At 41.3% G+C, this 25,444-nt stretch overlaps 1 protein-coding gene across 10 annotated transcripts in view; it reads left to right on the top strand.

Moving 5' to 3' along the window:
- LOC122557063 (muscleblind-like protein 3) overlaps window positions 1-25,444 on the top strand; it is a 280,435-nt gene that overhangs the window by 210,793 nt on the left and 44,198 nt on the right. For all 10 annotated transcript variants that reach the window (XR_006313739.2, XR_006313738.2, XM_087992260.1 and 7 more), the window contains exon 3: window positions 20,124-20,288. Coding sequence is in view for 8 of the 10 variants with exons in the window: in XM_087992260.1 (XP_087848386.1) it covers window positions 20,124-20,288 (165 nt within the window). In the remaining 2 variants the exon portion in view is untranslated. The remainder of the gene's footprint in view (window positions 1-20,123; window positions 20,289-25,444) is intronic.

Here is a 25,444-nt window from a genome sequence, read left to right as displayed (position 1 = left end):
TTGGGCCACTGTTGGAATATTGCGTACAGTTTTGGTCTCCTTCCTTATCTGAAAGATGTTGTGAAACTTGAAAGGTTTCAGAAAAGATTTACAAGGGTGTAGCCAGGGTCGGAGGATTTGAGCTATAGGGAGAGGTTGAACAGGCTGGGGCTGTTTTCCCTGGAGCATTGGAGGCTAAGAGGTGACCGTATAGAGGTTTACAAAATTATGAGGGGCATGGATAGGGTAAATAGGCAAAGTCTTTCTTTTCCCTGGCGTCGGGGAGTCCAGAGGTAAAGGGCATAGGTTTAGGGTGAGGGGGGAAAAGATATAAAAGAGACCTACGGGGCAATGTTTTCACACAGAGAGTGGTACGTGTGTGGAATGAATAGGGTATATGAATAGGAAGGGTTTGGAGGGATATGGGCCAGGTGCTGGCAGGTGGAATTAGATTGGGTTGGGATATCTGGTGGGCATGGACGGGTTGGACAGAAGGGTCTGTTTCCGTGCTGTACATCTCTATGAACTCCATCAATATCTCTCATTATTTTACAAGCTTCTATCAGATTGCTTCTCAACCTCCTGTGTGCCAGTGGAAAAAGTCCCAGACTATCCAACCTTTCTTTGTAACTGAAACCTTCCAAACTCTCTGGTAGCATGTAAGAATTGGGAATTCAGATACAGATCATAGAATCCTTACAGTATGGAAACACGTTATTGGGCCCAAAGGTCGACACTGAACCTCCGAAGAGTAATCCGCCCGGATTGATTCCCCTATCAAATTACTGTACTCTAACTAATGCACTAACCTACACATCCCTGAACCCTACGGACAATTTAGCATGGCCAATTCACCTAACCTGCACATCTTTGGGCTGTGGGAGGAAACCCATGCAGACGCAGGGAGAATGTGCAAACACCTCACAAACAGTTGTCCAAGGCTGGAATCGAACCCAGCTCCCTGGTGCTGTGAGGCAGTTGTGCCAACTACTGAACTACCATGCTGTCCTGTATTTTTTATTTGAGAATACTTGCAAGTAAATAATAAATAAAAGTGATACTAAGTCAGTAACAACCATGAAGAACATAGTTGTAGATAAAGGTACAATCATGTCAGACTGAGTAGTCTCCACCCTGCTAAGGCAGAATAGAAGCATCACTTTAAAGTGAAGAAGGTAGGGTAACTGAATTTTCAAGCATCTATATCAGGAAACAGAAAAACCATGTGAAAACGTGGCCCCAGCACAATTGGGATTTTGGACGACGAATGGCGGAAGTCTGGGTAGCGCGGTGAAGGTGGATAGTCATGCAACAACATCTCCCAGAATATGTCCAAGCAACGTCAGCGTAGCTATTCTGTAGATCATTTGTAAATCATCATCAGCAATAGAGCCATCACAAATATCATGACAACTCCCTTGAAGATGTCAAAGCAGTGGTGGAGAGATACAAGCCTACTACATGTATTGCAAATGTGCTTGGTGCTAACAGGAAGAAAGACAAAATTTCACTCAAAATTTCCTTCTTGCCAGCCCCCACAACTCTGTTAATATTTCACAAAAAAAGGATAAGGTAAACACCTGGACTTGTGAATTTTATTTTTAGGTGATTACCGGGACATTTCATGCTCATGGAGACTGTCCCAGCAAAACTAGGATCTCTGGGCATCCTAATCAAGAGTAAACTTGAAAGACATGTAGAAGCTTTCCTGATCTTAGGGGTTTTGGATGGGTAAACAGTGAAAGATACTGGTTGGTGGATTAGTGACGGGAGCAGAGACTGAGGATCACCTGAAAGATGTAAGGAAAAGAAATGTTTTCACACAGTGATTTAGTCAGACATGGAATGTTCCATAGCAATATATCGTTGAGGTGGAGTCTAAATAGGAAGTGATCATTGATTGAAAAGGATTTGGGGAATGGACAGATCTAGGAAAACTGGGTGAGAATAGACAGCTCAATTTTCTGTCTAGTATACACCATGTACTTTTCCCAATTCTATGATTATAGGAAATTGAAACACCTTCATTGTTCGCTATGAAAAGCTCAGTTACCAATTGCAAACATTACTCAGCAAGGTGACTTTCCCAATCTAATTCAGTAATTCATGACTTTTCTCAGGCAAGGCTGTTAAAGGATGTGAAACCAAAGCAGGTAAATGGAATTAATGTGCAAATCAACCACATTGAATTGAATTATAGAACAAGCTCAAGCGGGCTGAATGTTCTTTTAACAAAATTTTAAAGAAACTTAATCCATGATGTTTAAGAGTAACCAGCTGCAGAGGTAATTCAGTTACTGTAAATTAATGTTCTGTGTCAGAATGATTAAATTATCAAGGCTTTTTTGCTGGGTTAGTTCATAAAACTGGTCTTATATCCTATTATGCTTTCGGCAATTTATGCCTGTTTTCTTAAGCTTTCTAATTCCAATATTCCTGTTCTTTAAAGGCTCTATGGATTTATTTCCAGTTACATTACCAAAGCATGAACAGCTGATGGCTGCTGCCCCTCTTGTTCCCCATCTAACTCTATAGAAATTAAGAGGTCATGCTGCGGCTAGACAGGACTTTGGTTAGGCCACTGTTGGAATATTGTGTGTAATTCTGGTCTCCTTCCTATCGGAAAGTTGTTGTGAAACTTGAAAGGGTTCAGAAAAGATTTACAAGGATGTTGCCAGGGTTGGAGGATTTGAGCTATCAGGAGAGGTTGAATAGGCTGGGGCTGTTTTCCCTGGAGCATCCGAGGCTGAGGGGTGACCTTATAGAGGTTTATAAAATCATGAGGGGCATGGATAGGATAAATAGACAAAATCTTTTCCCTGGGGTGGGGGAGTCCAGAATTAGAGGGCATAGGTTTAGGGTGAGAGGGGAAAGATATAAAAGAGACCTAAGGGGCAACTTTTTCACACAGAGGGTGGTACGTGTATGGAATGAGCTGCCAGAGGAAGTGGTGGAGACTAGTACAATCTGGATGGGTATATGAATAGGAAGGGTTTGGAGGGATATAGGCCAGATGCTGGCAGGTGGGACTAGATTGCGTTGGGATATCTAGTCGGCATGGACACGTTGGACCAAAGGGTCTGTTTCTGTGCTGTGCACCTCTATGACTCTGTTTCTCACTCCTTCCCTGGGACACCGTTGCTGGGCTAGGACACTCACTTGTGGTGCCAAGTCTCCTTTAGCTTCTCCGTCATCCCAGTTATCATGATGGAATGCTCGTCACCAAGTTCTTTCCTTGAATGTTGGTTACTTGATGGTCTGGTGAGGTTGATTTACATAGTACAGATTGAATATTGATATCATTGTATCACCTAACGTGTTGGAGGCTGGGTGTGATGTGAGGTTTTATTTTGGGAACTCATGATTTTAAACAGCAGTGTTCTGATTACAGCAGGATTAGCTCTCTGAATAATTTCAGTGCATGGAGGATAGTTACATGATGAAAATGATGTAGAGCAAGTGAATTACGGTCACATGGTCTCGGGCATGATTGATAGGGGAAATTATTCAATCATGCCCATTTGACTGGAATTTGTGGTCAGCTGTGCAGCATAAAATATGTGCTTTATTATCACGGTTTTCCTATTTTAGTTTTTATTTGATTGTATGCTTTCACAACTAACTCCCTCAAACTAGCAACTGAAAGGAAATTTACCAAGACCTAGCAACTTGATATCCTGGAAGTTTGAGCAGTATCATTTGGGAAGTGTATGTAGGTAAACAGGTTCATGCTGATTGAAAGATTGATCTCCAGTGTGGGTTGAGAGTTGAGGAAAAGTCAGAAGATGACAGCTGCAGTAATGCTGTTTCAGTCACATTTGTTTTGTTATGAATTTGTTTTGTTATTGAATCCATAGAATACCCCACAGCCCTGGAGAGCACTCAACTTTAATGCCATGTGCCCTTCATACTTCTGCCTGTCTGAATACACATAATACATTCACCAAGCAGGCTTAGCACTTCAATGAATGGTAGGGAAAGATGTGTTCTAGCCCCACATTATCTCCGGTTGAAGGATTGATACAGAGACTGCTAGGATATGGAGCTTGCAGGCTGTATATATGCATTTCCCTTTGAGGTAGGCTATTCGCAAGCTGGCCTTTAAAATGTGTGTAACTGAATGAATATTATTTTCAGCTTCTCGTTTGCTAACTTTGTTTTGCCAATCATTTTGGAAAAGTCTGGAAGTAGATGTATCCACACACTGTTCAATGAGTACAATTTATTGCCACCCTGACATTGGTCTCTTTCCATATGACCTCAGATTGCTGAGTCCTGGATCTTATCCAGTTTTGATTTGCAAGTTAATGGATGCAGTGTAGTGGATCAGAACTTGTTGTAGTAAAAGAAATGGAGCAAGTAAGTCCTCCCTGGGAAAAATAATAGAATGATGGCAAAATAATTTAGCTGCACCTCCAATTTCTGCAGACATATTTTGCTACCCTATAAGATTCTTTCTTTCTAAACGATACCATTCTCCACCCGAGGAAGCAAACAATTGACCAATTACCCTGGCACTGCTGATTCTCCGGATAAGTCAGGCTGGTTAGAGATGTGCGAAAAAATGACTTTGGATTTCCTTTTCCTTTCTGTGTAAAGGTGGTAACCTTCTGTGTTCCCTGTTGACATTGACTGCAGATTGCTCAAAGTGCTAAGCATTCTAGTAAAGCAGAACTAGCTTGGAAAAAAGTTTTGGCTTGAAAATCAGTAAATATTGGCCTATGACACGTGAAAACAATTGGTTATACTGCAAGTACAGTAAAACATGGACTTGTTATAACTGAAGTGTCAGCTTGACTCAGTTGGCAAAATTTTCAGCTATAGGTAATTGGTTCAAGACTTGTACATGTAATGTTAGTCTGACTTTCCGGGCAGGATTTTCCCACTGACTTCGGGACTTGGACATGGCCTCAGTTGCTGCTGTATTAAGAATGATGAGCAGGCTTTTGACACCACTAGCCAGTAATCCTTAGCAGTTCTACTGGGAAAAGTGCAAGATAGTCAGACCATAGGATAAAGGACCACAATTTAAGTTATTCAGCTCATCAAATGTGATCTATCATTTGTTCCTGATGGAAATATTTTTCAGCCTCATTCTTCTGCCTTATCCCCATAACCCTTGATCCCCTTACTGTCCATATCTGTCTGAAGTACACTCAACGACTCGTGGCTGCAGCATGTTGTGGAAGCAGAGTTTAACAGATTCACCACCCCCTGGCTGAAGACATTCCTTGTCAACTCGTCCATTCATTCTGAGACTGTACCCTTGGATGCTAGTCTCTCCTCCTGGTGGAAATATCTTCTGCATACCCACTCTAAATAACCCCTCAGTGTTCTGTAAGTTTCAGTCAGATTCCCACCAATCTCAATCCTTCTAACTCCATCAAGCAGAGGCTCAGTGTGCTCAACTGTTCCTCATATGACAAGCTCTTCATCACCAGGATCATTCTTGTAAACCTCCTCCAATGCCAGCACCTCCTTCCTCAGATATGGGACCCAACTGCTCACAATATTCCAAATGTGATCTAACCAGAGCCTTATACTGCCTCAGCAGTACATCTCTTGTATTCTGGCCCACAAGAAATGAATGCTAACATTGCACTTGTCTTCCTAAATGCCAGCTGAACCTGTATGTTAACCATAGGGGATTGTTAGCTAGGACTCCTAAGTTCCTTTATGCTTTAGATTTTCAAAGCATTTCCTTGTTAGAAATTAGTCAGTGTCTCTATTCTTCCTGTCAAAGTGCATAACCTCACACTTCCCCACATTGTAGTGTATCTACCAGTTCTTTGCACACTCTCCTAGCCTGTCCCAAGTCCTTCTGCAGCCTCCCCCACTTCTTCAACACCAGCTGTCCATCCACCTATCCTTGTGTTATCTGCAAACTGAGCAACAGTGCCTTCACTTCCTTTGTTCAGATTGCTAATGTATAATGTGAATAATTGTGGTCTCAACATTGACCCCTGTGGACCTCTCTGAGTCACTAGCTGTCATTCTGCAAAAGACCCCTTTATCCCACTCTCTGCCTTCTGCCAATTAACCAATCCTGTATCTGTGCCAGAAGGGAGTGTAAGTGTTCCTTTATTCCCCATCACTAACCACAATTGGAACGTATGAAGACAGTAATAATATGCTGGACTAGTAATCCAAGTTAATGCTTTGGGGTTTTAAAGTTCTTAGTCACCATAGTAGCTAGTAGAATTCAAATCTGGTTAATTAATCTGGAATATAAAGGTAGACTCTACCGTTGTGACCTTAAATTATAAGTTATCAGTGTACAAACCCATCTAGGAGGAGAAAGTGAGGTCTGCAGACGCTGGAGATCAAAGCTGAAACTTTATTGCTGGAACAGCACAGCAGGTCAGGCAGCATCTAGGGAACAGAAGATTTGACGTTTCGGGCACATGCCCTTCTTCAGGAATGAGCAGAGAGTGTTCAGCAGGAGAAGATAAAAGGTAGGGAGGAGGGACTTGGAGGAGGGGCGTTGGAAATGTGATAGGTGGAAAGAGGTCAAGGTGAGGGTGATAGGTCGGAGTAGGGTGGAGGCGGAGAGGTCAAGAAGAAGACTGCAGGTCAGGAAGGCGGTGCCGGGCTGGAGGGATTCGGCTGAGACAAGGTGGGGGGAGGGGGGGATGAAGAAACTGGTGAAGTCCAAGTTCATCCCCTGTGGTTGGAGGGTTCCCAGTCGGAAGATAAGACGCTCCTCCTCCGACCGTCGCGTTGTTGTAGTTTGGCGGTGGATGAGTCCAATGACCTGCATATCCTCGGTGGAGTGGGAGGGGGAGTTGAAACCCATCTAGCCTGCTAATGTTCTTTTAGGGAAATAAACCTGCTATCGTTAGCAGGTCTGACCTACGTGTAATTCTTGATCTGCAATAGTTTGTTGTCTCTCTAGGCCATTTCAAAGACAAATTAAGAGTCAATCAGTTCAAGAGTGATTGTGATGACCAACACATGCTGGCCTTTCCTGGCCCATATCCCACAAAAGAATAAACAAGCACCGAAAACATAGTGCTGATGGAAGAGAACAGTCCACACTGTGACTGGCACAACTACGCTTGTGGCCATTTGTTAACATGGCATCTTCCCCACTGAATAGAGCCTCCAGCTCCAGTGTTCCCAAGAAATGTGTCAGGCAGGCTGCCTTCAGTGAGTTGACAGTTTGTGCGTGGCAGGGTTCTATCCTGTCAATGGAAAAATGCTGGTAACCTTATAAATTTAGCTCCATGTAAATAAGCACTTTGGAGTGGTCAGCTGATCCAAGTCTCTGCCCAACTACCCCAAGTAAACATCCTTCACGGCAGGAAACCATCAGGAAGCGATTCCAATGTGGTTCCCCCACTATTTTCTCTCTCTCTCTCATTCACAAACACTCACTCTCACTCTCCCACCACCTTGTCTTCAAGCTCGTTAGCACAGAGCGAGAAATGTTCAACCCGTCATTGCACTGCATTTCTGGAAGTACTGCTCTTTGAATGAAGTGTTGAACCCAGGCTTGTCTCCTACTTCACTGGATGTTTAAAAAAAATTGCCTGACATTATTTGAAGAAGAGAAGATAGTTTTTGCAGGTATAAAAACACAAATTGCTAGAGATGCTAAGAGATTTAGACATCACCAGCTGGATTTTCAATCGTGAATTTGGAAGTCCAGTTCATTTCTGTGTCTTGATTCTGTGATTTGTCAGTGATACAATATGATTTTGAGGTAAAAAGGTCCTCATTGAGCCAAAAATGAGTTTAACATCCAGGTATGGTACTGGGTGCTTCCTGAAGGCAGGAACCTCCTGTGGAAGATGATTCTCAAAGAATAATTGGAATGATGGCAGCAAAAGCTTTTCAGAATGAAGCAGCAAGGAAAGCAGAGAACTGGCAGCCTCATGAACCAAATAATAGCCCAATCTTCACTCATCAGGTACTCAGTTGTTCTGATTAAGTGATGGCAACTTTGAGCCTCCACATGAGAACCTCAATTTGAATATCCATTTCCTTATGGATTTTCTAATGTGTGGCCATAATCCTTGCTGTTCACCTGCCAGTTGTTAACTGACTTACTCCAAACTGGTCCTGGTTCCATTCTTACCTATAAAAGTATTATGTATCCCTCTTCAGCCCATTAAGAAACTCATCAATGAGATTGCCAGCAACTTAATTGCAGATGTGAACCTTCCATTTAAAAATTGCAATGTCATAGGGACATTAGAAGACTGAAACACTATCCAACAACTTTACTTCCAAAGCGTCCCTCACTCCAGCGGGTGATTGGAAATCCAGTTCCAGTTATGGAGAGAGAAACAGTTAATGTTTCAGGACAGTACCTTCCTCCTGAGTCTCCATTCCCCCAGCTTTCTAAGGGCCATTTGTCCTTCATTGAACACCATTGCCAAATATAATGATTCTTGACTGTTCTGAAGCAGGGTCACTGGTCCCAAAATGTTAACTCCGCTTTCTCTCCACAGATGCTGCCAGACCTGTTGAGCTTTACCAGCAATTTCTGTTTTTGTTTCCAGCATGCACATTCTTTGTTTTTTTTTTATCATTGACTGACTGTTGGTGGGTCCTTACTGTACGCATCATGGATGCTTGTTTGGTGCTTAATAATAGTAACTACATGTCAAAAAAAACAACTAGCTGTGGAATGTTCTGAGGAGGTTATAAATTCCATACAAATAAGAGATCATTCGCACTAGTGCAGATGCATGATTCCTAATACTGCAACCTGCTTGAGGTCTCCACAAAGGGTGCTGACAACCTAAAGAGAAAAAAAAAGTCTGTTTCAGTCCCAGACACCTTGTGTTTGTGTTAGCCACATGCTGTTTCAGAAATCCCAGTAAGCACGATCTTTACTGCATTGACTGGTCCCAATCAATGCCAGTGGGCATAATTATTTACTGTCCGAGCTTTTATCCTGCGTCTCCGTCGGATGCCTGTATGACTCAGTTTTTCAAGTTGGAATTGCAAAATCTTGGTTTGGAATAGCTTGTAGGCCAGACCAGGGAAGGACATCAGTGAATCAGATAATCAACAGTAGTTTCATGGATATTGTTAATCTTTTAATTCCAGCATTCTTTTTACGAATTCCACTATTCCGCCATGGTGGAGTTTGAACCTGGAACCACAGAGCATTAAGCAAGATCTTAAGTCTGTGGTGAGCAATAACAACCTGGAATAAGTTAAGAAGCAGTGAGAGTTGAAATAGTCTATATGGCCCCTCAAACCTGCGATACCACCATGAATCTGATAGTTGATCTGATCTTGATCCCAGCTCAATTTGCCTGCTTCTTACCCCATAACTCTTGACTACCTATAGTTCAAACATCTGTCTAATTAAGCCTTGAAAATATTCAATAATCCAACCTCCACTGGCCTCTGTGGAAGAGGGTCCCATAGATTAACAATCCTCATCTCTATTGTAATTAGGAGACCCTATTTCTGACTTCCCAATTTCTAGATTCCCTCACCAGGAAAAACATCTTGCTAGCATCTACCTTTTAATCTTCATCAGAATCTTGTATGTACTAATAAATCACCCATCATTCTTCTAAACTCAGTAAAGACCCAACCTGCTGAATCTTGAAGGCCCATGAGTTAACCTAACAAACATTCTCTCAACTGCTTTCAATTCAAGTATATCATCCTTAAGCAAAGAGGCCAGAATTGTAGGCAGGTTTCTAAGTGCAGTCTCATAGAACATAGAACAGTACAGAATAGTACAGGCTCTCTGGCCCTTGATGTTGTGCCAACCTCTTGTCCTACTCTAAGATCAAGCTAACCTACATACCCTTCATTTTACGATCATCCATGTGCCAATCCAAGAGTCAATTAAATGTCCATAGTGTATCTGACTCTACTAGCAGTGCTGACAGTACGGTCCACACACCCACCATTCTCTGTGAAAAGAACCTACCTCTGACATCTCCCCAAACCTTCCTCCAATCACCATAAAATTATGATCCCTCGTGATAGCCATTTCCACCCTGGGAAAAAGTCTCTGACTGTCCATTCTCTGGCTACCTATGCTTCTCATAATCTTGTACACCTCTGTGAAGCCACCTCTCATCCTGATTCGTTCCCATGAAAAAAGCCCTTGCTCCCTCAACCTTTCTTCATAAGATATGCCCTGCAGTTCAGGCAGCCTTCTAGTAAATCTCCTCTGCACCATCTCCAAGGCTTCTATGTCCTTCCTATAATGAGGCGAACAGAACTGAACACAATATTCCAAGTGTGGTCTAACCAGGGCTCTATAGAACTGCAGTAAAACCTAGTGGCTCTTAAACTGAATCCTCCTGCTAATGAAAGCCAACACTCCATAGTCCTCCTTAAAAACCCTATTAATTTGGGTGACAACTTGGAGGGATCTCAAGATCCCTCCACACTGCCAAGAATCCTGCCTTTAACTCTGTAATCTGCATTAAAATTTGATCTTCCAAAATGAATCACTTCATACTTTACCAGGTTGAACTCCACTTGCCACTTCTCAGCCCAGCTCTGCATCCGTTGCAACCTACAACAGCCCTCCACACTATCCACCACTCCACCAACCTTTGTGTGATCGGCAAACTTATTAATCCACCCTTCTACTTTCTCATCCAAATCATTTATAAAAATCGCAAAGAGCAGACCTGTTGAACACCACTGGTCACCGAGCTCCATGCTGCATTCTTTCCATTTACCCTCTGTCTTCTATGGGCCAGCCAATTCTGTATCCAGACAGCCAAATTTCCCTGTATCCCATGCCTCTTTAATTTCTGAATGAACCTACCATGCATCATCAATGCCTTTTACCAATCTTCCCACTGAAACATTTCCAGAGAAAATACCATACTGGTCCTGACATGCTAAATTAACCAGTAGCAATTGGTGCTTCCATTGAAGGTGATTCTTTTCTTTTACTTGTACAAATCATGTTGGAAAGCCCTAAATTTAGAAAAAATGCAGAAACCTTATCAACGTGCAAACTCTTTTGATCTTCCTAGTGAATCACAATTCGCAAAGGATAGTGATGGGTTTGTACCCTGCATGTTCTTCACTCCTGTCTGATGTTTGTCATTAATTTATGATAAAGCTTATGTTAAAGTTCCCTACCTCTACTCAGTTGTATGTCACAGTGTTACAAATAGTCATTTGGTAGTACAGAACTTGTATTACTGAAAAATGGCATGTCTTATGATAGCTTTGCAATTTTCAGGGTACTTAAGAAGAATTAGCCAAGTAAAGGGTATGTCACATTTATAATGTGAGAGCAGAGAGTGCTGATGGGTTGTTAACTGGTTTATGACTGGTAGAGAAGTTAACCTGGTGGATGGATCAACTTAATGATGGTTGGCTTTTAACTGCCAAGCTTAGTTTTAACATTTTAACCAGGCAAGTCAACTTTGATCGATTAAGGCACTATCCTGATAAATGAAACAAAGAATGGCTTTCACCTATTTTCTTGAATTTGGTGCAGTATGTGTCCCTGTTCTTTCCAGCTACAAAGAACAAAGCTTACCTGTCAGTCAGGCTCATAGTGTGATGCACTTTCATGTCCTAAATATCAATACACTATTTATTGATATACAATACACCATGCTGTGAGCTTGACTCAAAATATGGTGCTGGATAAGCACAGCAGGAAAGGCAGCTGAGGATCAGGAGAGTCAACGTTTCGGCATAACCCCTTCAAGAGGAATGTGAGCTTGACTGAGTAGACAGTTCTGATATTTGCAGACAAAATAATATGTGGACGTACTGTCTGTTTCAACTGAAAATCTTCCATTACTTTGATTTTTTTTTGTTTGTGTAAATTGTTCTGATGGTGCAAGTATACATCAACTGGCTGCTATGTTCTTCCACATTACAACGTGGCTACACACAACTGCATTTCCTTAGCTGTAAAATAGTTTAAGTGGCAGAAGTTCATGAAGGATGCTAAGTAAATGAAGTAATTTTTTTCTTTGTCAGTTGAAAATGTAATCTTTAGAGAGCCACCACACCATGCTTTTCATTGGTGTGCAGGTATAGCACCTAATTCATTATAGAATCCCTACAGTGTGAAAACAGGCTATTTGGCCCAACAAGTCCAGTCTGACCCTCCGAAGAGTAACCCACCCAGATCCATTCCCCTATTATTCTATAATTATCCCTGACCAATGCACCTAACCAACACTGTGGATAACTTAACATGGCCAATTCACCTAATCTGCATATCTTTGGATTGTGGGATGAAACTGGGAGACTATGCAAACTCCAAACAGACAAGCTCCCGAGGCTGGAATCAAACCAGGGTCCCTAGTGCTGTGAGGCAACAGTGCTAACCACGATGTGTAGTAGTCCCTCATAATGAAGAAGACGCTTGCTTGTAGCAAGAACTTATGTGTGGAGACCTTTAATATGAAGAGCTCCAGCTACCACATGGTTTTAGCCAACTCAGAAACTCTCATATTTACCACCTGCCATGGAAGGAATTGCAGATTCAGGAATTCCTGAAGAAGGGCTCATGCCCGAATCGTCGATTCTCCTGCTCCTTGGATGCTGCCTGACCTGCTGCGCTTTTCCAGCAACACATTTTCAGCTCTGATCTCCAGCATCTGCTGTCCTCACTTTCTCCTATTAAACTAGGGAGTTGTGTACAGAAACTAGGAGCAGAAGTGGTCAATTTTGGCCCTTCAAGCCTGTATTGCCATTCAGTATGATCATGGCTGATGCAGTCAATGGAATATTCCCACTTTCTGTTCATATCCCTTGATGCCTTTAACATCTACAAAAATTATCACTCTCTTTCTTGGATATACAGTGATGTGGCCTCTACAACCCTCTTTGATAGAGAATACCGAAATTTATTTGGCTATATATTGTTATTCACCATTTCCTCTGCCAAAGCTGTTTCTGAGTTATTACCATTTAATTCAATTATTTTGTTAACCTAGGACCCTCTTTGAATCGTAAATTCCGATGGACCTTGAAAAATTAGACCATCTGCTGATGATGAACATTGTGAGAAGGATCGAAATTTGTTGTTACAATCAAGTAAATGCTAGAATAATGCTTAGGTGGAAAACTGTAATTACTGGGAGAGATTTGAAATGCTTGTGCTATTTTGACTTGAGCAGAGGCAGTTGCACGTTAAGGAAACCTTGCAATGTATTTGAAGGTAAGCGGCTTTCTGGTGAGACTGGGGCAGTGGATTAATTTTGAATTGTACCAGTAAAGAACCAGGATTGATAAAATGGGTTGATGGACCACTGTCTGTGTAGCTTTTCTGCAAAGTCTTTCTCCAAAAACAATCAGGGACAAGGCAAAATCGCTGCATCTTCGATCAATGGGAAAATAAAAACAAAAGCGCCAACATTAAATTTCCTCAATACCTAGTAATTTCCACTAAAGATCAGTGAGTCTGCACGCTTTCTTCTGTCAACAAAGCCTGAAAGCTTCTCACATTAGGCAGGTATGACAGATTTCAGTGTAGGCTCTGCAGCAGTGGCAGTTGTGGTATTGTGTGCTTTAAATGACATTTTCCTCAGAACGTGAAGGGTAATCCCTTTAATCAACCATATATCCTGCTTGCTGAGGCAAGGTCAGCCAATCCGATTAGTGCTCTGTTTGTGCATCTCACGGGCATTAATGCAGTGACTGTAAGAGCCTTTTCTGCACTCCATTATCATATTCACTAAACTGCAGACATGAAGGTCAGAGTTACAACTTTACTTGATGATCTTGACTGAAATGGAAGCAGTCAGGAAAAGTCACATGCAGAAGAGAGAGTGAATAGAAACTGAAAAAGGCTGGTTGCATGTGGTTTGTGACTAAAATAGCCATTTTCGAACATAAGTTAGATTTCTTCTTTAGTGTTGTAGAACAGAGAGACCTAGGGATTCTGGTACATAATTCTTTGGAGTTTGCGTCACATATAGAGTCGTTAAAAAGGCATTTAGCACGCTTGCCTTCATTGTTCAGTCCTTTGAGTATAGGAGTTGGGAAGTGATGTTGAGGTTGTACAGAATATTGGTGAGGCCTGTTCTGGAATACTGTGGCCAGTTCTTGATGCGCAGTTATGGGAAGGATATTTTTAAGCTGGAGAGGGTCAGAAGAGATTTACTAGGTTGTTGCCAAATATGGAAGGTTGGAGTTATGAAAAAAAGGCTCGATGGGCTGGGACTTTTTCATTGGAGTGTAGGAGGTTGAGAGGTGATCTTATATGTTTACAAAATAATGAGTGGTGTAGGTAGAGTAGTTGTCTTTTCCCCAGGCTGTTTAAGGTGAGAGAAGAAAGATTTTAAAAAGACTTGAGGGGCACATCTTTTATGCAGAGGGTAAAATGGAATAAACATCCTGAGGAAATGGTGGATGTGGATAAAAAAACAATGTTTAAAAAACCTTTTCGCTATTTACATGAAAACGAAGGGTTTGAAGGGATTTGGGCCAGGAGCAGGTAGGTGGGACTAGTTTAGTTTGGGATTATGTTCGGCATAGACTGGTTAGACGGAAAGGTCTGCTTCCTAGCTGTATGACTCTATGAAGTATGTAAGTAAACATGTCACGTAACATGCATACAGCAATGACCCACACACGTGTGATGAATGGCCAGTTCACTTCTTTATAACTGATGAAGAAACATTGTATAGGATGTTTTATAACAACTTGAATCAGATAGTTAAACATCTCGTTCATAATATGGTCTCTCCAACAATACATCTTTCCCTCCGTGTTGCACTGAATTGTTGATCAAGATTGTGCACTTAGATCTGAGAGTGGGACTTAAGCTCACAACATTCTGACAGATGAATGGCTGTGTTACTAATTGATCTGACCTGATAGTTGTGTATGAGGTGACAGTTGACCAATCAACAGTGGCATGAGAAAACTATGTTCGAGGTTCATTCCGAGCAGATCTGTGATACAGAACACTGTCTTATATGGTCTGTTCCCTAGGATGATGCAGAGACAAACATTGACTGTACATAGAGGACCATCACCTCCGTAAAAGATGCTCTTTGGTCTGCCCGAAACTTATTGGTCTTCCAGAGCAAGGAGTTGACCTTGACGCTGAATTGCAGACTGACACATTCTAAGGTCCAGGACTACTGGATGCACTAAAACTTGGGGCAGCTGCTGCCAAGGCACAGTGGAGAAAAACAATCATCTAACATCTTTCTGCTGAAGTTAAACTGGGGTCCATTTAGTTATCGGATACTCCCAGTGCCTCAAATATATTACAGTCATGTATAAGTTAGAAATGTCTTTGGTTTGTTTGCTGGATAGAGTCAAACTCCAATGTTTTCGTTTCTCCATATACTCTTGTACAAAACTGAACTATTTCAGTGATTATGTATGTACACAAAGGTGTTTTTATATGAATAAAGTATATTTTTGAAATTTAAAAGATTGTGAACCAAGGAAAGAGGGAGTGGTCTACGCAGTGATCTGCATCAAGTAGAACCATTTGTGACCTATTCAGGCTCAGAAAGAGGATGGAAACAGAACTAGTAAGTCATACAACTTACAGCAGGGAAAACTCCGTTTGCACATCAGTGAAGATTTGAGCAATAAGTGTCAACTTGGACAGACATCTAGACATCTGTTTGTCTCCAATAAGTTATTTTTCAAAGAGCATTCGGGGATAAGGCAAAATGTCTGCACCTTCAAAATAATAAATTTTCTCAGTATCTGGTAAATTTCATGATAAATCAGTGAGTCTGCCTGCTTTCATTACCAACAAAGTCTGACATCTAGCAATCTATGTGGCAGGAATTTTCCCTTTACCTGCTGCTGTTGAAATGTCGAGTCAAGTTGAAACGATTTGACAGCTAATCAAATTGAAGTATCCACCAGGAAGTTAAAAATCACAAAACCTTTTCGATTTAACTTTTTAGATTACCTGGTACTATTTTGTTCATTCAAGGTATGAGTGTATTGCTGCCGAGGCCAGCGTATTGCCCATCACTAATGGTTAAAAGTGAATCACATTGCTGGAAATCTGGAGTCACAGGTAGACCAAACCAATTAAAGATCAAGGTTTTCCAACTCTGATGGATATTTGTCAGCCAGGTGTGTTTTAACAGCAATTGATAGTGATTACACAGCCAACAATAGGCAAGTCTTTTTATTTCCATATATTAATTGAATTCAAATTTCACTATCTAACATATTAGAGTTTGAATTAGTTTGATTTCCAGTTTGTTGACATTACCACTATGTCACTGCCTTCCCAAATACGTGACTGGAGCAGAGATGTATAAAATTATAAGGGCCACGTGCATAGATAGATAGTATGAAACTTTCTCCAGGCTATGACCAGGAGCATAGATTTAAGGGAAGGGACAGAAGGTTTTAAGGAGGTGTGAGGAGAAACCTTTTCACGTCAAGGGTGGTGGGAATTTGAAACTCACTGCCTGTAGGGATAGTAGAGTCAGAAACCCTCAACATTTAAGTCGTCTCAGATATGCATGTTTAATGCCAAGACATACAGGGCTGTGGTCCAAGTGCTGAAAAATGGGATTAGAATAGTTAGGTGGTTGTTATTGACCAGCACAGATGGAATGGACCAAAGGTTCTTTTTCTGTGCTGTAGATCTCCATGACCATATTAAATTAGAATCTACAATGAAGATAAACTCCTAATATAAATTCTGAAAATAAGTGGAACATTTAATTATTATGGGCAAAGTTTATATTCCACAAATTTTCAGGGCCACTGAACGTATTTATCAATAATTCCAAAATGAATATAATGGTAAAAAATAAATTATATCTCATTCAACAAGGTGTTGCTTTTTCGAGGGTTTTTACAGTGAGGCTAATAGCATTTCCATACTGTAGGGAACCTACTGTAGAGTTTTAATCAATTCATGATTGCAGTGTTTGGGAACCTCTATAATATGCCCTGATGGAAAAATATACTGACAGCACTTTCTGGATTTCTGCATTATTCCACCCATATGCAGACTCCACCAAAGTTGCTGGCCAGTTCTGTGGAGTAATGACAGGAACATTGGCTAAATACAAGCTATTGTGAATGCAGAAGAGGAAACATCAGGATAAAATACCACAGTAATTTGTGCAGTGAGAGATTAAGGATGTTATTCTTTTTGTGCTGAGAGCAGTCAGGTCAATGTTGTTATCTCGTAGAATCCAATGGAGATGGCTGAGATGAATTAGAACTATTGTTAGATTTTGTGGATTCATGACCATTATCACTAAGCATAGACAGTCGATAATTCATAAGGAATTTGCAGATAGCTTAATAAGTATGTTAGGAAGTAGTAGTTTTAGACTCAATGCATTATTTACTTAGATAAAGAAAGGAAATATATGAACCATGATATATGAGAAGGCTTTACTGGTCCTAAAGCTGTTCTGTATATTTGAGAGGCAGAGGTGGTGGCCACCTGCAGTTTGGGGTGTTTGTCTCCAGTGGTTCAGTCTTTCATGATAACAGTCTGGTCTGCCCTCAGACCGATTAGGTCTTCTGCCAAGAAGGTGGTGATTGTATCCCTGAACCCTCTTGACCTCACCTCCTGCTCATTCCTATTAATATATGTTACTTTTGGGGCTGGCAATCTATACTATCACTTGTCTGAATTCTCTTAGCTAGCGACCATAAAACAGCTACACATGATTTCAGGATAGCCGTTGTCCCCTTGCCTACCTTGATCTGAAAGTTTGCTTTCTTTCATTTGCAAACAAAATGCCTTATTTTACCAAATACTGCTTGGCAATAAGGTACGTATGATACCAGATAAATGTTTGACATCAGTTCAATGGAAAATTGTATCCTAAGCGATTCTGGGGATTGTTGTGACCTTTTGTGTGCCTTCCTTTTATCTTTATTTACTAGAAATTTGTTTTTTTTTTTGCCTTTCACATCAAAGGGCAGTGACACTTCCCTTTTTTTTTTATTTAACCCCCACACTACCACCTAAGTGCAGTAGTGCTTATTTTATCCCCAGCATCCATGGTGTGTGTGTGCAGGTGTGAGACACAGTGAAAGACACAAAGTGCACCAATCTTTATTCAATTTCCACCACCAGGAAGATAGGAAAACACCCGGGTGGCCAGTGACAAACACTGCCCTTCACAGCAAGGGACAGTGCTGTGTGATCAAAACAGTGAAGGGGAGGGTAGGGACTAAATCAAAATAGAGTTGGAGGGAGAAATGATGCACTCCACTCCCTGCGGCGCCCACCTCTCCCTGAACAACTCCAGGGTGTTGGTGGACACCGCGTGCTCCTTCTCCAAGGACACCCGGGCTCTAACGTAACCGCGGAAGAGGGGCAGGCAAGAAATTTGTTTATACTCGGGAAACAGTGGTTATGCAGTAATGAGATCTCATGCTACACTGAAAATACTAGCAAAATCCCATTTTATAGGGGTCCCCATTTCCAAAGATAGAGTACAGGTGATGTTAATTGAGGGTAATTGGGTGAGAACCTGACAGGGTATATTTCTATGGGTAACAAGTAATCAGTGAGGTTGGAATTGGGTGATGTGAGTTTGATAGCACTTTGATTAGAAAAGCACATGCCTGGACTCTTAATGAACAAACCTTTATGTTTAGCAGAGTTAACAGAGGATATAAGTCAAAGAACTGAAAACTAAGCATTATTTGAAGCAACAAGTGCAGATAATTTCAGAGAGATGGCTGAATCAAAGTCTAAAGTATTGGGCTGTGATTATCCACACCTGTTTTCTGAATGTGAATCTTATGGAAGAATCATGGGGACCTGCTTAACCCCTTTACCAAAGAGGAAATGAAATTTAGCTCTGGCATTTTATCTGCCATACAAAAACAGGATGAGAAACAAAATTTTTATCAGAAACAGAAATTAATGGCTGAACTCAAATGAAGATTTGAACAAAGTATTAACTTTCATGGATAAAATCATCACAAAAGTGACGTATTAACCGCTTATGAGGTGGGTCAGATTTTGACAAATTTAGAAAGAGTGAAGAATATTCATTAGTAAAGTACATAATGGAATTCACTAAAATTCAACTGGAAATTTCCCAATCTGTGCTGCATTTACATTCTTAGACTGTGCCAAAGTGTTGATTTAGACAGATTTCTAATTTTCTACACGAGTTAAATTTGCAGATACATACACTGCTAGAATAAATGTCAGAAATATCCTTGGAAAGCATTTCTCTCCAGCAGCATTTGTGGTGTAAAAGGAGCAATTGGCCGTAAGACAGTAAATGGAAAACACAATGTTAGCAGGCTAGTGAGGCCATCTAGATTCACTTTGTAGGCAACAATACAAAATAACTTGTAAAATAACCAGAATAGAACATTTTAATAAATAGATATGCTAGCCAGTGAAATACTGTTGTCATTGAGTACGCCATCAACGAAAAAAACTACAGATGGAACTGGATATGGAAAATGACAAAGCTAATTTATTTAGAATATCTGTGAATTTGTATTTTACAAAGTCATGATACTATTGTACTCCTTTAGTGGAACATCATTTCTATGCTCAAGAACCTTTATTGACATCAAGGGGCTTTTAAGTACAATTTAGGTAAAATGGTTTGAATATTGTTCGCATCAACAATCTTTTATTTGGAAAACATTATTCCCATTGAACTTGGTCAAAGTAGGGCATAGCAAAAAGGTGCAGCAGCTTTCAGAAACTGAAATGGAGAAATTGCAAAGTCTAATTGGATAGCTAAGTTGGTTTGGCACCTGAACAAGGCAAAATCTTAGTTTTGATGCCTGAGTTGGGTGTGACTATGAAAAATATTGCCCTTTGGCTTGAGAAGCTAAAATAAATGAGAAAAGTAATTTAAAAATAACATACTTTTACAGCAGAATCTCTCATTGAGGCAATATATACACCATTTTTCTTCGAGAAAATATTGGAAAAAGTTAAAAAAAGGGATTCAGGAACAATTGCCTTTGAGAATGATATTGATAATAAATCATGCTGGCGTAAGCAACATAGCAACGCTATGAATGAAATGAAGATTGAGAATTAACATTGCAGTCTTTGAGGCTGAGACTGTTTTATGACAAAAAGACCAACTTCTGAAAAACTATTAGAAACACTGAAATAAAGGATTTGGAACTTTAATGAGAGAGAAATATGGATCCTTGCAGACTATTCTATATCTCTGTTAACAAGTCAAATTTTCAATGGTGAAATTGTGTTTTTGTTCTTGTTTTTATAGGGGCGTTGCACTCGGGAAAACTGCAAATATCTCCATCCGCCCCCACACTTGAAAACACAGCTGGAAATCAATGGACGGAACAACCTGATCCAGCAGAAGACTGCTGCAGCCATGCTTGCACAACAAATGCAGTTCATGCTGCCAGGCACGCAGCTGCAGCCAATGGTGAGCACTGGCTCATATGACCTCTCCATCTCCAAGACCAGCTAATTTCACGTCTGTAATAATGTCCAAATATGCCTCTGTCTCAGCTTTTCTGTTGCTGAAACCGTCATCCATGCCCTTACTACCTGTAGGCAAGACTATTTCAGTACTCTGGTCACCTCCCATTCTCCAACATCAATAAACTTGAACTTATCCAAAAATCTGACTGGGTTCTAACTTGCTCTCATGCATCACCTCTTGGCTGATCTGTCTGGCAGAACTTAATAGTGAAATTCTTTTCTTCATTTTCAAATCCCTCCATTATTCCTATATCTGTATCTTTCTAATCCCTTGCCCACTTCCTCTTTCCTTCATTCTGTACCTTCATCTCCTTTTGTTCCAAGATCTTCCCAAACCCCTCTGCCTCTGTATTTCCATCTCCTCTTTTCAAGTTCTGTAAAACTTGCATCTGATCCCATATTTAGTCACCTTTCCTATTGTCTTACCTTTCAATGCAAAAGTGAATAGTGCCAAAACTGTAATAGGCAGCTATAATAATGTCCAGGATGATGTGTCCAGGGCATCACAAGCCAGTTAGCTCAATATCAACAATAGGAAAGACAATTAAAACTGAAGGACTGAAAAATTCATATCAGGCTTGAAACATTAACTCTGTTTCTCTCTCCACTGATGCTGCCAAACCTGCTGAGTTTCTCTAGCATTCTCTGTTTCTTATGGGATAAAGGTATCCATTCAGACTAACAAAAGGTGGAACTGGTCTTTCTGCATGGACCACGGAGATTCACAGGTCATATAAATGATATGATCTTGGAAATAGTTTCAGAATTTGTAATGATACCACATTGAAAATATATTTAACGTTGAGGAAGAATAGAACAAAATACAAAGGCGGTCATTAATAAACTAGCAGGTGCTAATTTGCATATTTATTTCAGTATATATAAGGTTTTGATGCTGTATTTTGGCGAGAGCAATCAGGAGCTTGGAAAACAATCTAAATAAGCCAAATGAGGAAATGTGTCTAGAAGTGTATATAGACAAATCATTAAAAACAGGTTAATTAGGCCATTTTAAAAAAAAAAATGCTAACAAAGTTCTGGTGTTTATTTTTAGAGTAGATTTGAAAAGCAGAGAAGTTATGTTCAATATACATTGAATCTTGAATATACTGTTCTGTTCTCATTAAAAATGATGTAAGGTCATTAGAGAAGATGCAAAGAGAAAAGCTCACATAGAGTAGTGCCACTGATTTGCAGTTTAGCAAAATAATACACCATGACTTTGAAGATCGCAAGGTATGCCAGAGATCCTTTGACCAATCATCATTCAGCTTTTTATGTTTCTGTAGTGCTCTATCTCCACTTATTCCGTACTCACAGGATAGCCCACACCTCAAAAGTAGTTTATTCGCTGTAAAGCACTTTGAATGTCCTGAGAAGTAAAAGTTGCTATATGAATGCAATTTTTCTCTCCTTCTTTCCTCTGGTTGTTAAGCTGGAGTTTTCCATTAACCCTTATTGGAAAGCATTACCACAATTTTCTACAATGTAGGTTATTTTTTGAGGGGATAGCATGTGGAATATCATCTGGTCAGTGTGAATGAGACACATCCTGCTGGTCAGTTGAGATTCCTCATATGATGGGAGTACTTCTATTTGCTTTATTTTATCAGGAGAATTCAGGAAGCCTTCAAGAACTTAAAAATATAGATGGATTAACCATTCCCAGTCTTTAGAGGTTCTCACTGTGGCCCTTTAAATAAGTTCAGCTGATGATCATTTAATCCTCAATTATTTTAGAACACAATGAGGCCAGTGCATGTTTTTGCTGCAAATTAATACATTAAGGACAAAAGGGTAACGAGGGAGAGAATAGGGCCCCTCAAAGATAAGCAAGGCGGCCTCTGTGTGGAGCAACAGGAGATGGGGGAGATACTAAACGAGTATTTTGCATCAGTATTTACAGTGGAAAAGGACATGGAAGATATAGAATGTTGGGAAATAAATGGTGACATCTTGGAAAATGTCCATATTACAAAGGAAAAGTGCTGGATGTCTTGAAACAGATAAAAGTGGCTAAATCCCCAGGATCTGATCAGGTGTACCTTCAAACTCTGGGAAATTAGGGAAGTGATTCTCTTGCTGAGATATTTGTATCATCGATAGTCACAGGTGAGATGCCGGAAGACTGGAGATTAGCTAACGTGGTGCCACAGTTTAAGAAAGGTGGTAAGGACAAGCCAAGGAACTATAGACCAGTGAGCCTGACGTCTGTGGTGGGCAAGTTGGAGGGAATCCTGAGGGACAGGATGTAAATGTATTTGGAAAGGCAAGGACTGATTATGGATAGCCAACATGGCTTTGTGCGTGGAAAATCATGTTTCACAATCTTGATTTTGTTTTTGAAGAAATAACAGAGGATTGATGAGGATAGAGTGGTAGACATGATCTATATGGACTTCGGTAAGGCATTCGACAAGGTTCCCCATGGGAGACTGGTTAGCAAGGTTAGATCTCGTGGAATACAGGGAGAACTAGCCATTTGGATTTGGAACTGGTTCAAAGGTAGAAGACAGAGGGTGGTGGAGGGTTGTATTTCAGACTGGAGGCCTGTGACCAGTGGAGTGCCACAAGGATCGGTGCTGGGTCCACTTCATTTCATCATTTATATAAATGATTTGGATGTGAGCTTAAGAGGTACAGTTAGTAAGTTTGCAGGTGACACTAAAATTGGAGGTGTAGTGGAAAGCGAAGAAGGCTACCTCAGACTACCGCAAGATCTTGATCAGATGGGCCAATGGGCTGAGGAGTGGCAGTTGGAATTTAATTCAGATAAATGCGAGGTGCTGCATTTTGGGAAAGCAAATCTTAGCAGGACTTATGCACTTAATGGTGAGGTCTTCAGGAGTGTTGCTGAACAAAGAGACCTCAGAGTGCAGGTTCATAGCTCCTTGAAAGTAGAGTCGCAGGTAGATAGGATAGTGAAGGCGGCGTTTGGTATGCTTTCCTTTATTGGTCAGAGTATTGAGTACAGGAGTTGGGAGGTCATGTTGTGGCTGTACAGGACATTGATTAGGCCACTGTTGGAATATTACGTGCAATTCTAGTCTTCCTATCTGAAAGATGTTGTGAAACTTGAAAGGGTTCAGAATAGATTTACGAGAATGTTGCCAGGTTTAGAGGATCTGAGCTATAGGGAGAGGTTGAATAGGCTGGGGCTGTTTTCCCTGGAGCGTCGGAGGCTGAGGGGTGACCTTATAAAGATTTATAAAATCATGAGGGGCATGGGTAGGATAAATAGATAAAATCTTTTCCCTGTGGTGGGGGAGTCCAGAACTAGAGGGCATAGGTTTACAGTGAGAGGGGAAGGATATAAAAGAGACCTAAGGGGCAACGTTTTCATGCAGAGAGTGGTATATGTATGGACTGAGTTGCCAGAGGAAGTGGTGGAGGCTGGTACAATTGCAATATTTAAAAGGCATCTGGATGGGTATGTGAATAGCAAGGGTTTGGAGGGCTATGGGCTGGGTGCTGGCAGGTGGGACTAGATTGGGTTTGCATATCTGGCCGGCATGGATGCGTTGGACCGAAGGATCTGTTTCCGTGGTGTGCATCTCTATGACTGTACATGTTGGACCTGTTTATGGCAAGGCCAGGGCTTGAGCTACTGTGTGGTAGACATCAGGATGAGTGTGTTTTCTTGAACTAGTTTTGATTACCTAAGGGGTGGATTCTGAGAGGAAATTTCCAGATTTATGACCGTAACTGATCTGGATCAATTGGGGTCACAAAGGGGAAGGCGGAAGTATTCAGGTTCATGGCGCTGTGACTGGCTCTGCTACACAGAAGGGCGGGAAAAGGAGTGGAAGGGCTATCATCATAGGGGATTCAATTGTAAGGGGAGTAGATAGGTGGTTCTGTGGTCGAAAGCGAGACTCCCAAATGGTATGTTGCCCCCCCCCCCCCAGGTGCATAGGTCAAGGATGTTTCAGATCGGCTGCAGAACATTCTGAAGGGGGAAGTGAACAGCCAGCTGTCGTGGTGCATATCGGCACCTGCGATATAAATAGGTAAAAAATGGGATGAGGTCGTACCAGCAGAATTTATGGAGTTAGGAGCCAAATTAAGTAATACCTCAGAGATAGTAATCTAAGGATTACTACCAGTGCCAATTGCTAGTCAGTAGAAATGAAAGAATGGGTAGGATGAATGTGTGGCTTGAGTGATGGTGCAGGAGGGAGGGGTTCAGAATTTTGGGACATTGGGACTCTTCTAGGGGAGGTGGGACTACTGCAAATTGGACGGTCTACACCTGGGCAGGACTGGATCCAATGTACTAGGGTGTGCTTTTGCTAATGCTGTTCAGGAGGGTTTAAACTAATGTGGCAGGGGGGTGGGCACAAATGAGGAGGTTAGTGGACAGTAAGGAGGTGGTTCCTAAAGGCTGTAAGGAGGTGGTTCCTAAAGGCTGTAAGGAACTAGATAATGAAGGGAAGAGTAGGCAGGGAGCAAATGATGAATGCACAGGGACAGGTGATCTGAGATGCATTTGTTTTAATGCGAGAAGCGTAGTTGGTAAGGCAGATGAACTTAGGGCTTGGATTAGTACGCCAGAGTATGATGTTATTGCAATTACTGATACTTGCTTGAAGGAAGGGCAGGTTTGGCAACTAAGTATCCCAGGTGCTTCAGGCAGGATAGAGGGGGAGGTAAAAGGGGTGGAGGAGTTATATTACTGGTCAGGGAGGATATCACAGCTGTGTTGAAGGAGGGCACTATGGAGGACTCGAACAGTGAAGCAATATGGGCAGAGCTCAGAAATAGGAAGGGTGCAGTAACAATGTTGGGGCTGTACTGCAGGCCTCCCAACAGTGAGCATGAGATAGAGGTCCAAAGGGAAAGTGAGGTCTGCAGATGCTGGAGATCAAAGTTGAAACTTTATTGCTGGAACCGCACAGCAGGTCAGGCAGCATCCAGGGAACAGGAGATTCGACGTTTCGGGCACAGGCCCTTCTTCAGGAAAGAAGAAGGGCCTGTGCCCGAAACGTCGAATCTCCTGTTCCCTGGATGCTGCCTGACCTGCTGTGCGGTTCCAGCAATAAAGTTTCAACATAGAGGTCCAAATAAATGAATAGGTTATGGAAAGATGTAGGAGCA

The sequence above is a fragment of the Chiloscyllium plagiosum genome, unplaced genomic scaffold, assembly GCF_037043375.1.
Source record: "Chiloscyllium plagiosum isolate Xiang-an unplaced genomic scaffold, Cpla_swu_hap1 HiC_scaffold_11, whole genome shotgun sequence".
Lineage (NCBI taxonomy): Eukaryota > Metazoa > Chordata > Chondrichthyes > Orectolobiformes > Hemiscylliidae > Chiloscyllium > Chiloscyllium plagiosum.
The sequence above is the reverse complement of the archived record's forward strand: the minus strand, read 5'-3'. Positions and strand labels throughout refer to the sequence as shown.